Below are 16,951 nucleotides of genomic sequence, written 5' to 3'. Positions count from 1 at the left end.
GGGGCGGGGAGTTCGCGTCGCGGACTGCGCCTGCGTGAAGCCGGCAGCGGCGTGCGCGTAAGGGAAGGTCTCTGGGAACGAGACCCTGGTCCGCGGCGCGGTGAGGCGGGCGCGGGAGGCGGGTTGACGCGGCGGGGTGACGCGGAGCTGGACTGGGGGTGACTTGGGGCGGGAGTCCGGGCTGCATTTGCTGGGCCGGACTTTTTGAGTGAGATCCTGTTTGACCTTTACTGGAGCCCCGTTCCCGGGCGGGGCAGGACGGAGGGGCAGCGAGTGTCGCAGCCGGGGTCAGGGCCGGGGACGTCTAGTGAGACGACCGAGGCTCCAGAGGCCAGTGTGGAGGGGGTCGGGCCGGCCAGAGGGCCCCGGGGAGCGTCTGGGGAGGGGCCGGTCCCCCAGAGAGGACAGCGGCAGCGCGTCTCTAATTCAGGGGTTATTAGCTTGGGCAGGTTAATGAACTTGGGTAGAAAGAAAATTGCATCTTTAGTTTTCTGTGTGTGAAATGAGCATTTCCTTCCGTGACTGACGGAGTAGCGTTAACAGGGCCCTAAACTAAGTCGTGATTTCTAATGGAGATGAGTGTAAATGATGGCTGGAGACACAGTATCTGCAGCTACTACAAGCTATCAGGGACGCCGATCCCTGCTGTGACAGGATGGCAGGATCTTGGTATTAATGCGTCGAAAAAGCACTAGTATAGGAGGAGTTTTTAAAAAACTTCTTGATACCTATTTCGGTATCATTGGGGTTTTTTCTTGCAATGGGGTGCATTTCGTTTAATGCATGTAAGCGCTTTATCTAATGTGGCTACTTGAAAATGTAAAATTAGACCTCGGAAGTGATTGCAGATTGATTAATAACCGGGGCTCAGGAAGGGGAGTGACTTGCTGGGGGTCTTGGAGCAGTGCAGCCAAATGCAAAGGTGAGACTGGCTGGCTGTGGAACTGGGCTGCCTGTGAAGCCAGGTCTGGGTACCGTATTAGACAGCCTCTCTTGACCAGCACCCTCCTGACACTAGTACAGAGGGCCCTTAGCATTCCCTGTCTGGTGAGGCCTGCCGCTCTAACAGAAATATAACTTGAGCACATATGTAATTTTACATTTTCTTTTTTTTTTTTTGAGATTTTATTAATTTATTTGACAGAGAAAGCAGGAGAGGGAGAAGCAGACTTCCCCGTTGAGGAGGGAGCCCGATGCTAGACTCCATCCCAAGACCCTGGGATCATGACCTGAGCGGAAGGCAGATGCTTAACCGACTGAGTCACGCAGGCGCCCCCTGATATTTTTTTATTGAAGAGTTTGAAGTGTGCAGACCAGGATCTCTAGCCTAGCACTGTTCAGTAGAAGTATAATGCAAGCATATATATGATTTAAAAAAATTTTTTTTTTTTTTTAAAGATTTTATTTATTTGAGAGAGAGAGAATGAGAGGCAGAGAGCATGAGAGGGAGGAGGGTCAGAGGGAGAAGCAGACTCCCTGCCGAGCAGGGAGCCCGACGCGGGACTCGATCCCGGGACTCCAGGATCATGACCTGAGCCGAAGGCAGTCGCTTAACCAACTGAGCCACCCAGGCGCCCTATGATTTAAAATTTTTAAGTAGCCACCTTAAATAAAGCTTACAAATCGTGAAAAGTAAGTTACGTTTTTTTAGCCCAATATATCCAAAATTATCATTTCGACATGTCAGAAGATTATTGTGTGTAATTTACCTTCTTTTTTTGGTATAAAATCTTTGAAATCTGGTGTGTGATTTGTTCTTAAAGTGTGTCTTCATTTAGACTAGACACATTTTAAGTGTTCAGTAGCCACATGTGGCCAGTGCTACTATATTGAACAGCACAACTCTGGCCCATTTATTCACAGATTTTGCAGAAAAGGCATGCTTGAGTTAACTTCCTTGTGCAGAGGCCCAGAATGCTATTTTTTTCTAATAATACATTATAATAGCTACAATTTTTAAAGCATCTATTAAATGAGATGTACTAGAAACATCTCAGTGAATGTTTATAACCTTGTGGTGAGGTCGGTAGGATCATCCTCATCTTGCAGCTGAAGAAATCTAGGCACAGGAAGGTCAAGGGATGGGCCTGGTCATAGAGCTCTGGCCAGGACTCAGACTCGGGTCTAACTTCCGTGCCCAGTCTCTTAGATCGTGGCTTGATAATACCACTAGCTTATGTCTGTTGAGTGCTTACTGGGCCGGCACTGTGCTGCATGCCGTGTATCAGAGGCCTCGTTCAATTGTTGCTATGGTGCTGTGTGGGCGATGGTTCTAGTTAACCCCAGTTCACAGGGCAGGAGACTGAGACCAGAGCGGCGAGTGCCCAGGGACTCATGGGTGGTTCTTTGGCAAAACTGAAATCTGAACCTAGGCGTTCTAATCTCAGCACTTGTGCTTGTGACCACTTCTCTGTCTTCTCTCTGCCTTTTGTGACTACAGACCCAAGTAGTTTTCATTATGTTTCTGACCTGTGCCAGGCCCTGGAGGAGAATGCCAGACATGGACCTCGCAAGATTGGCCCGGCTTTTCTCTGGACTCCGCCCTGTGGGACTGTCCACCCTCCAGCACCTTGGCCCTCTCAGAGCCAAATGGGCAGGAGGCAGGGAGGGGCCTGCATGGCTGAGGGCTGTGGGGCTGACTCGAGCCTGCAGCAGCTCCCCCTCACAGCCACCCCTTGGCCAAGGGAACCAGAAGAACATGAGCAGCCTCAGCTCTGACCTGAGCCAGCCTGGCCCCACGGCCACTCAGGAGGAAGAGGAGAGCTTTGGGACCCTCTCCAACAAGTACTCCTCGAGGAGAATGTTCCGAAAATCGACAGCCCAGTTGTATAACTTACGTCTCAGGGAACAGAATGCTGAAGACGAGGAAAGGGGGCTGGAGCCAGAGATATGGCGGGGCCGGAAAAACACGCCTTACTGGTACTTCTTTCAGTGCAAACACCTGATCAAAGAAGGGAAGGTGAGGGAACCTTTGGATTCTGTTGCTCCCGGTTCTACTTCCCTGGAAGCCCAGTATTTTGGAGGGGCCACCTTACCTTCCCGATCTCTAAATATTTGGATGCTTAGGGCTCTTCTGTCTTCACTCACCCTGGGTGCTGCATCGGGCAATCCACCAGCCCCCTGGCTTTCCCCCCCCCCCCCCCCAATTGCAGTTCTCATGTTTGTATCTCCAGCCCAGCCTTCCCAGTCTGCATATCCAGCTACCTCACCAGCTCCCTTACGCTCACCTACATGGGCCTGAAAGTTTGGTTTCCAGCCTTGTTTTCCCTACACTGTCGTCATCTCACTAAATGGCAATTGCATTGTTGCATCCACCCAGGCCGGAAGCCTTTGGGCCGTCCCTAACTCTTCTCTTTCTCTCACCAGCCGGAGCTTCAAAATGTTGCCAATCCTCACACTTCGCACAGCGCTACCCCTGAAAGCCCAGGCCTCGCCTTATCCTCACCCCCTCAGCTATCACAACACTTGTCACTGAGCTCCCTGCCGCCCTCACCACCTCCTTCTCCCACGTCTGCGCGCAGCACAGAGCCACCCTGTTAAAGCAGATTATGTTACTCTTCCTTCCAGGACCCTCAGTGTGTTCGATGACACTGATGTTCATTTTCTTAGGTGTTGATAATGACATTGCATTTATGTTTAAAAATCTCTTAGAGGTGTGTGTTGAAGATCTGGGGAATGAAATGATGTAATGTCTGGAAATGTGCTTTAAAAAATTCATTTTGGGGGTGCCAGGGGGGCTCAGTTGGTGAAGCGTCCAACTCTTGATCTCCGCTCAGGTCTTGATCTCAGGGTCGTGAGTTCAAACCCCACATTGGGCTCCAATTTAGGTGTGGAGCCTACTTAAAAAAAATGAGTTTGGAGCAGGAGTACAGGGTATGGATGAACAAGATTGGCCAAATTTAATAACCATTGTAGTTATACTATTCTCTTTACTTTTGTGTATATTTGAGCTGTTCCGTAACGAAAAGTTGAGAAATAAAGAGAAGCCAAAGCCTTCAGAATAGCTTATGAAGCCTGCAGGGTCTGCCTTCCACCCCCCCTTACCTCTCTACTCTTATCTCTTCCGCACGGTGCTACAGCCATCCCGGCCTCCTCTCTGCTCCTCCAGCTCCAACTCCCAGGCACACTCCTGCCTCAGGGCCTTTGCACTCGCTGTTTTTCTCAGCAGTGTTGTTCCTTCCCTCACCTCTTTCAGATCATTGTTCTGTCACCTTCTGGGTGAAGCCCTGCTTGGCTGTCATATCTAAAACTGAATCTCCCATCCCCTTCTTCAGGTGCTTCTTGCTTTACTTTTGTTTTAAAACCTAACATCATTTGACACAGTATATATTTTTCTTAGTTATCTCACTCGGCGTAGGTCTTTTCACACTAGAAGACACGTTCCGTGAAGGAGTCCCCTCTTGTTCACAGCTGTATCCCCAGCAAATAGACCTTGCCTGGTACATAGCAGGATTCAGTCATTACTGGTTGAACCACTGGATGAAAAAGAAAATTAAGTTGTAAAGGAGTGAACTGAGGATTTAAAGGGGATGGTGTAAAGAGTAGGTGGGGTAGAGACGACTGTGGGCCACGGGGCTTTGCAGCCAGAGGAAGCCGGTCACTCGGGGCTGCTGTGTTGCGCCATCACAGGAGTGTTGCTATGAACGGCCCCCTGCGATCGTGCAGCACAGTGGCCCTGAGTGTGCAGAACCCGGTCTCCCATTCCCGCTTAGACCCAGGGGGCTGGCGCTGCGGATGGGGTCACCCAGGAAGCAAGGGCAGGACAGATCCCGGGATTTGCAGAATTAACATTTTCTGAGGACTTACTGAGGGCCAGGCCCTGGCTCTACTGTAGGCCCACAAAGAGGCAAAGACATGGACGGCCCTGCTTTCAAGGAGTTCATCGTCTGGCTGGAGGGAAGGCAGCCATGGCAGTGGGCCAAGAGCCTTCATAGGTGGTGGGAGTTCAGTGGGCTTTTCCTCCTGGCCACCACAAAGCTCTCTTGCTGCAGAGCACAGGGACCAAGAGGCTGGTGGCAGAGGCCCAGAGTGGCTGTGTAGCTCCTGGGCAGGCCTGGGAGGGTCCCTCATTCTCAGTCTCCCTCCCTCTGCTGAGGGTCTCTGAGGCTGCCCTGAGCCCCCTCCCGTGTTCCCTCCCAGCTGGCCGAGGCCCTGGACCTGTTTGAGCGGCAGATGCTGAAGGAGGAGCGACTCCAGCCCCTCGAGTGCAACTACACGGTGCTGATTGGGGGCTGCGGGCGGGCTGGATACCTGAAGAAGGCCTTCCGCCTCTACAACGATGTGAGTGGGGGGCCCAGGGCCGGGGGCAGGGGGCGAGGCTCCAGAGAGCCTGGGCTTTAGAGGCAGAGAGAGCCAGGCACGCATGGTGGGATGTCACCTGCGGCCAGACTAACCTCCCAGCCTCTGTTTCATCCTCTGTAAAGTGGAGGTGATCTTGGATGATGACATGAGATGCGCTGGAAGGTCCTCCAGCACCTGCCTTGACCACGGCAGGGCCCACGTGCCCCCTTCCTTCTCCACCGTTGCCCCGGGTGTGTTCACGTCCCCTCACCCCTACTTACTCCCCACACCGGACACACGTGCGCACTTGGCTTCCAAAGCTGGTCCTCTGAAAAGGGCTTTCATTCCTCTTGGAAGATGGTTTCGCTTTATATTCATCCACTTCCTGTGTTGTATTTATTGTTCTCACAGCCAGGAAGCTGTTTCCTCTGTGAGCCGAGAAAGAGCTTTGCCTAGGAGGTTAGTAGGCTCTAGGAGGAGTGATCCCACCCTCTTTCGCCGCCAGAAGCAAGACTTCTTGTCATGTGGGATGTGCCTGCCCAAGGCCGGGTCATCTCTAGCTGGAAGCAAGGGGAAGGAATTGTGGTTACAAACGATAAAGTGACGTATCCTCTAATAGACCTAATGAAATATCATGGTGGGGAATGACTGGAGGCTTCCCTGACCAGCAGAAAAGCGTTCAGGTGCTAAGTGAGGGGTGGCTGGTGCCAGGGGGGTGTTTCCTATGGTTCTTGGTTCACAGTCCGGTAACAGCCCTTCCTCACATGCGCAGGATCCTTAAGTGACTTACAACCTGTCACCTCAGAGAAGTGCAGTTCCCTCTTTCTTGCCTTAAGTTACTCTCCATCAATTTGCTGCTTATTTTTTTTTAATTTTTTATTTTGGAACAATTTCAGGTTTATAGCAAAGTTGCAAAGACAGTAGAAAAAGTTCCCAAATACCTGTCACCCAGCTAATCCCCATATTAGCATCTCACGTAGTGACGGTGCATTTGTCAGAACTAAGAAACCACTGCTGGTACATGACTGTGGATGAACTCCAGATTTTACTTGGATCTCACCACATTTTTCCACCAAGATACTCTTTCTATTCATGTATCCAGTCTGGGTTCTCCATTTTGTGACATTTTTGGAGTTTCCTTTTTTTCCCCCTGACATTGACAGATTTAGGGAGTATTGGTCAAGGATTTTGTAGAATGTCTCTATATTTGTACTTTTCTTTTTTTTTTTTTTTAAGATTTTATTTATTTATCAGAGAGCACAAGCGAGGGGTGGGCAGAGGGAGAAGCAGACTCCCCGCTGAGCAGAGGCTTAACTGATGGAGCCACCCAGGAGTCCCTCCATTTGTACTTTCTTGTGACGAGGCTGGGGTTATGGGCTCGGGGAAGGGCTATCACAAAGGTAAAGTGCCCTTTTCCTGTCAGGGGACTTATCAGAGAGGACACATCCCTTGGTCACTTGGCGAAAGTGGTGTTTGCCGGCTTTCTCCACCTCTACTATTTTTCCTTTGCCGTTTTCTGTGCATGTCCTTTGCAGCCCTTACTACTGTTGTTGATTACTTATTTGTCTGTTATGTTTCCTCCTGTCTGGAGTGGAAGCTCGATGAAAACAGGCTGTCTGTCCTGTAACCACTGGTGGCCAGTGCCCAGCCTGTATTAAGTCCTCGGGACACATTTGTCGTGTATGTGAGGACGCACACAGCATACATCATCCTCAAAGTCGGGATCATGATCCTCATTTTTCAGATGAGGAAACAGAGGCCCAGAGAGGTGAAGGGCCATGTCCAAGGTCACCCTGCTTGAGAGCATTGGGGCTGGGATTTGAGCCCCAAATGGCCTGACTCTGAGAACAAGGCTCTTTACACTCCTCTGCAAGCAGCTTGTCACCTGTGCTCGGTCAGATGGCCCTTCTCTGGGAAAGAGCACTGGGTTTACCAGGAGCTTCTCAAACTCCAGCTTGCTCCGTCACCTGGAGGGCTTGATAAGCAGAGTGGCAGCCTCACCCCCGGGTTTGTGACTCTGCAGGGCAGTGGGGGGTGGGGGGTGGGGAGGAGGTCCTGAGATGCTGCAGTGACATGCTCCTGGCTGCTGCTGGTCTGGGGGCCACTCTCCTAGCTGACCCTCACAACAGCCGTTAAAGGTAACGGTGTCATCCCCGTTTTTCCAACAAGGAGCTAACTTGCCCACGACCCCTCAGTTAGTAAACGCTGGAGCTGGGGTTTGATTGTTCCCTCCTTCCTTTTCCCAGACCAGCTCCACCGCATGGGTCTTAACAGTTAGGGTGACCTGGGAGCATCAGGAGGATCCTGCTCTAGGCATCTCAGGCCCAGAGTGGGCTGACGGCCATGGGGAGGATGACTTTTTGCTTGGTGCATCTGGATGCAGGGTCCATTTTCAGAGCCCTCTGGCCGAGTCAGGGTTTTGGAGGAGGAGGCTCTGACGTGTCACTCAGTTCCGCCTTAGCACAGGCCCTGCTAGTGGATCTGTTTAATGCAGGAACAGGGTCCTCTCTAGCTTTCCCTCAGGGTGGATGTCACCTGTGTGTCCAGCTGACCCCAGAGCCACCTCCAGATGTCTTCCCATCTCCACAGATGAAAAAACGGGACCTGGAGCCCTCGGATGCCACGTATACAGCCCTGTTCAACGTCTGCGCCGAGTCCCCCTGGAAGGACTCTGCACTGCAGAGCGCCCTGAAGCTCCGGCAGCAGCTCCAGGCCCGGAACTTCCAGCTCAACTTGAAAACGTACCATGCACTGCTGAAGGTGGCGGCCATGTGTGCAGACCTCAGGATGTGCCTCGATGTGTTCAAGGTGAGGTTGCCCCTTCCTTCCTTCTCCCCACTGCGCGGCCGGTCCCACGTGGCAGACGTGAGGCTGTGGCTCACTGTCCCTCACGGGAGGGTTCAGGGGCTGATGAGGAGTCGGGCGCGGGTTCACCAACTCTCAGAAGCCTCAGTCTGACAGCTAAAGAGGTCACCCCTAGGAGGGCGGTGGGCTGCGTGTGCTGTGACTCCGTGTGTGGGACCCCTTGGTGCCGCAGCGGAGGGCGGGGCTTCAGAGCGCCAGGGATGAATGCGTGCTCCCCAGGGAAGGCCTCCTGCTTAGAACAGTGAACAAAAATCCCCGGTTTCCAGGAGGTGCCAGGTTCGAGGGAAGCAGGGGAGTGGGAGCCTGGGAGTGCTGAGCAGGGGCCTGTCTGTGAAGGGCTTTGGCCCAAAGCCTCTTTTTTCTTTTTTTTTTAAAGTGTGCTCCATGGTGGAGCTTGGAGCCCATGTGGGGCTTGAACTCTTGACTCTGAGATCAAGACCTGAGCTGGGATCAAGATCAAATGAGCCACCCAGGTGCCCCCTGTAGCCTCTTATTCCCCGGCTGTAAGGAGGGTTTCTATTCCCAGTTCCAGAGAAGGAGACAGTGAGGGGGTTTAAGCAGGGAGGAGCACGAGCAGGGTGGTGGTTCTGCCCGCTCAGGTTGGGAAGGGAGACAAACATGAGTTAACACCTAAAGGAAGGCTCTAGGTCCCCACGACCAGACCTCAGGAGAAGCTCGGCACACCCTTGGCAGCCTCGTCTTCCCTCAGGCTCATGGGCAGGGCACGCCTGCTCTCTGCTCTGAGGTTTGCTCTCGCTTTTTCCATCGCTGACTGACGCTTTTCCTCACTGCACGTTGTGAGGTCCCGCCTGCCCCCCGCAGGACAGACGACCTGATGGGCTGTCCAGGCACCACGTGGTGCAGAGCAGCTTTGACCAGACCGTGGGTTGGCTGCCTTGAGCTGGCCTGCCCTGCAGGAGAGGCAGGATCATGGGGTCTCAAGCCTGGAGACCTTGAGAGTAACGAATCCCTCCGAAGGGTGCTGTGTGAGAGGCAGGTAGTTGAAGCTTCCAGAAGAGGGCAGTGTGGCTGCTAGGCCTCTGGCCTGTGCAGAGATGCCGTTGATATTTTATGCAGGTCACTCTAGCTGGTGGGGGAGAGGGACCAGTTAAGAGACAGCTGTGATTGTCCAGGAAGAGGGAGCACAAACTAAAACCTCCCTGAGAGGGGCGCCTGGGTGGCTCAGTCGTTAAGCGTCTGCCTTCGGCTCAGGTCATGATCTCAGGGTCCTGGGATCGAGCCCCGCATCAGGCTCCCTGCTCGGCGGGGAGCCCGCTTCTCCCTCTCCCTATGCCCCTCCCCCCTGTTCATTCTCTCTTTCAAATAAATAAATAAAATCTTTAAAAAAAAATAGGGACGCCTGGGTGGCTCAGTCGGTTAAGCGTCTGCCTTCGGCTCAGGTCATGATCCCAGGGTCCTGGGATCGAGGTCCGCATCGGGCTCCTTGCTCAGCGGGAAGGCTGCTTCTCCCTCTGCCTGCCACTCCCGCTGCTTGTGCTTTCTCTCTCTCTCTAATAAATAAATGAAATCTTTAAAAAATAAATAAATAAAAATAAAACCTCACTGAGGTGGAAGGTTTGGTGACAGAGGTGGGGATGGGAGAGCGGCAGTGGTGGGGTAGGGTGGGGACAGCCATGCTCACAAGAGGGACAGAGGAAGACAGGCTCGAGGAGGAGCCCCTGAGGGGCCGAGAGGTGGAAGAACCTTTCAAGAAGGCAGTGGCCAGCCCCGACAGGCCCGAGGGAGGCCAGGGGTAGCAAGCGCCATGAGCACGTGCCGTGGGCACCACCCTCTGTGGTGAGGTTGTTCCAGACACCCTCTAGGGCGGGTCCTGCCTGTGACCCCGCTCTAGGGATGAGGAGGCTGGGGCCGGGGAGCTTCCTGCCGTGCCCACACTCACAGGTGGCCAGTGGCAAAGCTGGGACTTGAAGCCAGCTCTGTGCAGTTCCAGTGCCTCAAGCACAGGGGCTAAAAGTGGCTGCTGGCGTGGTCTTTGCAGAGGGGCTGCCCAGAAGTGATCGTGCCAGCCAGGGAGAGCAGCCCGGAAGGAGAGGAGGAGGGAGTGCAGAGAGGAGCTGGTTCCGAGCCACCCTAGAGCCACATTCACGTCCCACCTCTTCAAGGTGCACGGGCTGGGGCCTGCCCCAGGAGTGTCTGCCCTGAGTCAGAGCCCTCGGGCCCCGGCCCGGCCTCTGCCACCAGTTCTCACCATGGCCTCCACTCCCTCCTCCAGGAAATCGTCCAGAAAGGGCATGCAGTCACAGAGGAGACCTTCAGTTACCTGCTCATGGGCTGCATCCAGGACAAGAAGACAGGTTTCCGATACGCCCTGCAGGTCTGTCCCTCACAGCTCTGCCTTCCTGCCTCTCCTGCTGTCCCCCTTCTCCTGTGCACCTGTATCGGGCACAAATGATGATCACATGTGCATTTGAGCACCTGCGACTGCCCCATGCTGGGTGTTTTTATGTTTGCAATATTTTGGCCTTCGCAAAGCACACTGCTCCCCACCGTTTTACAGATGGCAGGGGAAGGAGGCCCGAGGAGGCCGCATGGCTGCCCTCCAAGTGAGGGCACAGCCAGCCCGCGCTCTTTCACTTGCTGAGTGGCCTTTTGGGCAGCTAGCTCATATCGGCAAAGCTTACAGTCTTGCCCAGAGTGCTTGTTCAGCCCACCTCCCACAGGCCCCCACTCAGCATTTCTGCATGTAATCCTGAGAGATTCTCACAGACATCAGGGTTGAGATACACTGCTCTGATTCTACCTTAGATCCCCAGAGAGAACCTCCCCCACCCCCAGTCTAGTGGTAGCAATGGTACCACAGGTGGGAATGACCCAGAGCTCACCTAGAGCCCTCCAGCTTAAGGTGGGGCCTACAGACCGGCAGCATCAGCCTCACCTGGGAGCTTGTCAGAAAAGCAGGGTCTCAGCCCCACCGTGGGCCTACTGTGTCCAGATCGGTATTTCAGCAAGCTCCCTAGGTGGCTGATCCATGTGGAGGCTGAGCCCCAGGGACCTGGGACAGCCCTGGACCAGATGCTTGCCTTCCCTCTGGAAGCAGTAGCTTTCTAGTGAAAATCAGCCAAGATCTAGTTCCTCCCTTTCTTTGTTCTAGATCTGTTCTAGTTAGAAACAGTCTGTAATGCTAATAGCTGGTTTGTGTTGTGCATTTATTAAACTGCTCAAGCTAGGTACCATCAGCCCCATTTTACGGATAAGGAAAGTGAGTCTCACAGAGGTTAAATAACTGGCCTAAGGTCTCACAGCTATGAAGCAGAGCTGGGATTTGAACCGAGGTCCGTCCAACTCCTAGAGCCCAAATCCCTGCTAACCCTCAGTTCTGTCAATGTTTCCCCATGGAGGTGCCTGCTGAGACCTTTGCCCTCCTTAAGACCCTCTCAGGTGTGCAGCGGACCTCTTGCAGGCCGTCCCCACCTGGGCCTGAACGGTCCCTGCCTTGTCTGCACACTTAACCCTGATGGGGACAGGAAGTCAGATGTGAGCTCTCGTCCCACTGAATGTGGCCGTTCTTTGATCCCGCAGACAAAGAATCCAGTGTGACCAGTGAGCCCTGTGTGGCATTTTAGAAACGATGTGGTCTGGGTGTCAGAGTGACCCAGACATGACCAGAGCGGTCCTTTATGGAGAACACACTGAGTATGCTAGGCATTGTGCTGTGGGATGAAAATGATCTCATCTCAAGAGGAGACAGGGCTGCCTGGGCCCCCAGCTTGGGAGGCGCTCTTCCTGGCTGAGCCCCCTTCCACCGTGCCCGCCCTGTGCTCTCATACTTCCTGGAGGCTGCGTGGGACAGGGCACACAGTGGGCACTCAGGAAGTGCCGCTAAATCCGTTTCTTAAGTCAGCCTAGACTCTTCCAGAACCTAGCCTCTGTGATCGTCTCTCCCCAGAGAAGTACAGAGGAGGTGGGCAGAGACCCAGGGCAAAGTCTGTTCCCAGTACAGGGGCTCTGGGAGGAGGCAGAGAGGTGAAAGTGGGAGAACAGTTTTGGGGTGAGCTAGAGAGAGGAAAGGAGTAGCGCCCCCGTGAAGTCTCCGCGAGTCCTCAGATTCTTAGGATTCTTAGTTGTCTGGAGCCTGGCATCGGGTTAGGTGCTCTCCAGCTCCTTCCTGGCCCCTTGCACTTGCTGAATGGTTGTTGACTGCTCGCGTCTGCTTGCTGACGGCTCTTCTGAGAAGGAGCACGGAGCTGAGCTTGTCTCTGCCGGCAGGTGTGGAGGCAGATGCTGAGTCTGGGGCTCCAGCCGAGCCAGCATGGCTACAACCTGCTCCTGGGGGCAGCTCGAGACTGCGGCTTGGGGGACCCGGAGGTGGCCTCAGCACTGCTCCTGAGGCCCAGGGAGGAGATGGTCATGCTCCAGCCCCCGGCACGTGGGTTTTGGGCAAAGAGGAGAGCCCGGGCCCGGCTGAGCGATGGCATGTCAGTCAGGCTGCACGTGGAGGCCCTGGAGAGGCAGCTGTTTCTGGAACCTTCTCAGGTGCTTGAGGGCCTTCCAGAGCCTCGCGAAGCCAGAGCCCCCAGCAAGGCCCAGCCTGAGGTGGAAACTAAGACGGAGCCTGATCGCATGGTGGCCCTCACTTCCTTGGCCCCAGAACCTTCTCGCTGGGGGCTGGAGGCCAACCTCCTGACCTTGGGAGCAGTCCCCCCAGCTGTGGTCTCCTTTGGGACTGTGACCACCCCAGCTGACAGGCTGGCCTTGATGGGGGGCCTGGAGGGCTTCTTGGGCAAGATGGCAGAGCATGGGCTCCGGCCCAACATCAAAACCCTCACGCTGCTGGCTGAGGTGGTGGAGCCCGGGAGTCCCGCAGAGTCCTCACTGCTGACCGTCCTGGACACGTACCAGGTGGAAGCTGACGTGACGTTCTTCAACACACTGATGAGGAAGAAGAGCAAGCTTGGCGATCTGGAGGGGGCGAAGGTGAGGGGCTTGGAGGCGGGCACGAGGTTCAAGGCTGGGGCCCCTCCTTCCCGTTCCCTCCTCTGACCTTCCGAAAGCAGGACCTGGCTCCCCTGCAGGGGGCGTCACCTGATCCTGAGGTAGGTGGGCAGACGGACTAGAGCCTCTGTTCTGGGCCTGGGCTTGGGCCAAGTTGAGAATGGAGGGGTGACCGGCCGGCCACGCTGCCCGTCCCCTTGAGGAGCTCACAGGTGAGTGTAGGCAGACGTCCTCACGCTGCCCGAGGGGCACGTGGCCTAAGAGCCTGGTGGCTGCTGAGTGTCCCCACACTTCGGCCACACCCCCCGACCCACACACACTGATCCAGCCGTCTGTGTCAGATGCCGTTCGAAGAACTCCCCATCCGTTCCTCTCTTCGCTGACCACACCACAAGCTCTGCCAGTACGAGGCTTCCCCCGTTGCACAGATGGGGACACCGGAGCCCTCGTGCGATTTTGTCCACGTGTCTGTGTGACAGAGCATTGACCCGGGCTCTTGTGGGCATCAAAGGTGACAGGGACGCAGCCTCTGCCTTTAGGCCCTCAGTGCAGAGCACGCCGCCCTCTAGACAAGCTGAACAGGACAGGGCCCCTCCCTGAGCTGGCCGGGCTGCGAGGGCGTCCTCTTCCTCAGCTGCCGGCCCCCCACAGCCTCAGCTTCACTTCCCACACTGTTGTCGTCCCGCCCTGGACTGTGGGGCCAGGGCCCTCGGAGACCACTGGTGCTCACCTGATGTTGAAGGCCTGAGTGCTGGGATGGACGGCCAGCAGAGGAGCAGAGAGGCACGGGAATACGCAGGGCTTCGGGGAGGGGGGCAGGGCGTGGTGGAGACGGGCTGGAAGGCCGGGGGTCCTCGCAGAGCCGCCCAACTCCGGGGAGCTGGGTGCTTGCGAGCCGGGCTGAGACCCGCACCCAGTGTGGTCACGGAGGGAGCGGGGAGGCCTCTGAGCAGAGCTGTGCCCCTGAGGTCTCCAGCCAGCCACGGGCTTCAGCTGAGAAGGCTCCTGCCAGGCCTGGTGGGTCACAGCTTACGGTGGTGCCGTCCCCGTCCCCACAGGCGCTGCTGCCGCTCCTGGCAGAGAGGGGCCTCACCCCCAACCTGCAGACCTTCTGTGGCCTGGCCACCGGGTGCCACAGGCCAGCGGACGGTCTGCAGCTGCTTGCGGACATGAAGGTGAGTGGGTCCAGGCCTGGTGGGGGCACCCATGGTGCTAACTTGGGGTGTTCAGGGAGAGAGCTGGGCCCTCCTGAAGCCCCAGGCCTCTGCACCCGGACAGCACAGTGGGCATGGGGGCAGGGAGAGTGCGGTCGCTCTAGCTTGAGAGAAAGTGGACCCTGGTGATTTGCTGCAGGAACGGGCTTTGAAAACGTTAGAGTCTTGAAGGTGGTTACGGTGGGGAGAGATGGGGGGGTGGGAACAGGTCTTGGCCCCAACTCTGGAGGTAAGGGAGGCATGACAAGAGCAGGGATGTATCCGAATTCTGGGGGCAGGGGTTGCAGTAAACCCGCAACCAAGAGCCGAGGAGGTGGTCTCCTGCGCGTGGTTTACTGCCTGAGGCCATCGATCTCTGAGCGAGCTCTTCAGGCCGGGGAAGGTAGGCTGGGTGGGATGGACCTCCAGTGCGGGGCACACCTGCTTTCCTTTGGAGTGGGGCGTACCAGGTTCGGGCCGTCTTGGCCTGGTGGCTGGTCGGCCTAATGGCCATCTGACACGCACGGTGGGCTGCTTTGTCCCAACAACTGCCATCACCTCGCTGATCGAATGTCTGTGATGTTCCAGAAATCCCACATGACCCCCAACACCCACATCTACAGCACCCTCATCAACGCGGCCCTCAAGAAGCTGGACTACACCTATCTCATCAACATCCTGAAGCACATGAGGTGCAACAGCGTCCCGGTGAATGAGGTGGTCATCCGCCAGCTGGAGTTTGCAGCCCAGTACCCGCCCTCCTTTGATCGGGTGTGTGTGCCAACCTCTCACTCGCCTGTCCTCTCTTTAACCATCCCGCCTCCCCCCGCCCCAACCCTGGGTCTGGCCTTCCGGAACTGGAATTCCCTTGCGTTAAACTGTCAGTGGCTTCCCTTAGGAGAAATCCCAAATTCCTTAAGCCACAGCCCATGAGTCCCTGTGGCCCACTTCATCTCTGGCCGTTCTTCCCTGGATTCAGTCAGTCCCACTGGCCTTCCGCCTCCTTCCCTTCTCGGGGTTTTTGTATTCCCTCTGCCTTGAGTGGGCTCCCCCTGTGCTTCCCGTAACTGGCTCCTCACCCTGTCGGTCTCATCGCCGACGGCTCTTTCTCAGGGATGCCCTGCTGCTCCCTCCTGCCCACCACATCCAGCCCTGTTGCTTGTCACTGTGTTTCACAACCTGTGATTACACCTGCACAGGTGACTGTCACCTTCACAAAACCATAAGCCCCGCGCACCTGGCTCCCCGGTACCTGCCCACTGCCTGGTGCCCGATACAGACTGTTGTTTGTCCAGTGAACGGGGATGGCAGCCGGGCCACGATAGAATCTGCTTTGTAATGTCCACTTGTCTCCCTGCTGTACTGAGGATAGCAGGTTGTGGGGGTTCGGATTTAGGGCCCACGGGAGTCAGACCCCATGTTGAGTGCCTCCAGAGCAGTTGTGGCCTGGAGGAGCACCATCCCAGTGGGGAGGGAGGGAGACAGGCAGGGACACACCAGGCACGGGCTCAGGGACCGCCGTGCAGGCGCAACACTTGAGGGCCATTTTGAGGGCTCAGTAAGAATCCGGGAGACAGCAGTAGAGCGTATGCCAGGCAGAGGGCATAACTGGGCATCTGTGGACACTTGGCTGTTAGTCTTGTCTGATTCTCCAGAGTTCTTTATGTGTTCTGGATACTCCTCTCTTGTGCCACGTTGCAGGTATCTTCCAGGGAGTGAATTTGTCTCTTTACTCCGTGGTGTAGAGTCCTCAAGGGATCTTCTCAGGTTCAGTCCAGATACCAGCCTACCACAGGCCTGGAGCTTACTGGATTAAATCACATTCCTAGTCCCTAGTCCCTTAGGACCTAGTCCCTTAGGACCGTGACTTACTCTGCCTGTGCCTGTCAAGATGTTTTCTGTACTTTCAGGCTGGATTAGGTACATACAAGTTTGGAACTGTTACATCTTGGGAAGCCAGCTGTGTCATCGTTACCTTCGATATATTTTTGACTGGTTTTTCTCCTACGTTATTTACCAGCTTTCTTTTGGCATCTGCCGGGCGCATCTTGTTTCCTCCCTGTCCTTCCCCTTCTCCAGAGACACCGCAGCGGTGCTGAGAGGACACAGGGGAGGCTCTCAGGCTGTGGGGGCACAGGTAGCCCCCAGGGATTCTAGCTCGGGGGGCGGGGGGCTGTCCCTGGGTGTAACACAGCAGCACAAACTTCGAGGGACTGTTAGCAGATGGGAAGCTGGCCTGCCCCACAGCAGCTGTGTTTCTCGACAGTAAGCAACTCGAGTATCGAACAGTTTTCCTGCCCTCTTCCCTTAAGCACCTAGAAGCAAGAACAGCTTCCCTGAGGCCTGAGCCAGCGGCCGTGGTCTGGGATGAGCCGTGTGTAGCGTGCGGTGACTAATGGCTCCTCTGACTCCGTGCTTTTCCACTTACAGTACAAAGAGAAAAACACCTACTTGGAGAAGATTGATGGCTTCCGAGCTTATTACAAGCAGTGGCTGAAAGTGATGCCAGCGGAGGAAACCCCCCACCCGTGGCAGAAGTTCCGGACCAAGCACCAGGGGGACCGAGACCCCATCACAGAGGCGGATGTGGACGGAGGCCTCGGAGGCAGGTGATGGGAGGCGTGGGGGCCGCGAGCAGAGCTGGGACAAAGGGCACAGTG

The 16,951-nt window shown here is 55.6% G+C and overlaps 1 protein-coding gene across 7 annotated transcripts; it reads left to right on the top strand.

Annotated features, from left to right (window-relative positions):
- Positions 1-37: 37 nt before the first annotated feature.
- Positions 38-16,948, top strand: PTCD1 (pentatricopeptide repeat domain 1). 7 transcript variants are annotated; one of them, XM_032394054.1, is made up of 9 exons: positions 38-100; positions 2,441-2,959; positions 5,140-5,280; positions 7,870-8,088; positions 10,379-10,480; positions 12,373-13,080; positions 14,157-14,273; positions 14,880-15,062; positions 16,722-16,948. In XM_032394054.1, exons 2-9 carry the CDS (start codon positions 2,459-2,461, stop codon positions 16,902-16,904), a joined length of 2,154 nt encoding a protein of 717 aa, XP_032249945.1. In that variant the 5' UTR covers positions 38-100; positions 2,441-2,458; the 3' UTR covers positions 16,905-16,948. The 7 variants fall into 7 exon arrangements, with proteins under 7 accessions (XP_032249945.1, XP_032249947.1, XP_032249948.1 ...); XM_032394056.1 differs by having other exon boundaries at positions 40-88; positions 2,479-2,959; XM_032394057.1 differs by having other exon boundaries at positions 47-57; positions 2,479-2,959.
- The last annotated feature ends 3 nt before the right edge of the window (positions 16,949-16,951 follow it).

Source organism: Phoca vitulina, unplaced genomic scaffold, assembly GCF_004348235.1.
Source record: "Phoca vitulina isolate PV1807 unplaced genomic scaffold, GSC_HSeal_1.0 scaffold79, whole genome shotgun sequence".
Taxonomy (NCBI): Eukaryota; Metazoa; Chordata; class Mammalia; order Carnivora; family Phocidae; genus Phoca; species Phoca vitulina.
This window is presented reverse-complemented; position numbering and strand designations above follow the sequence as displayed.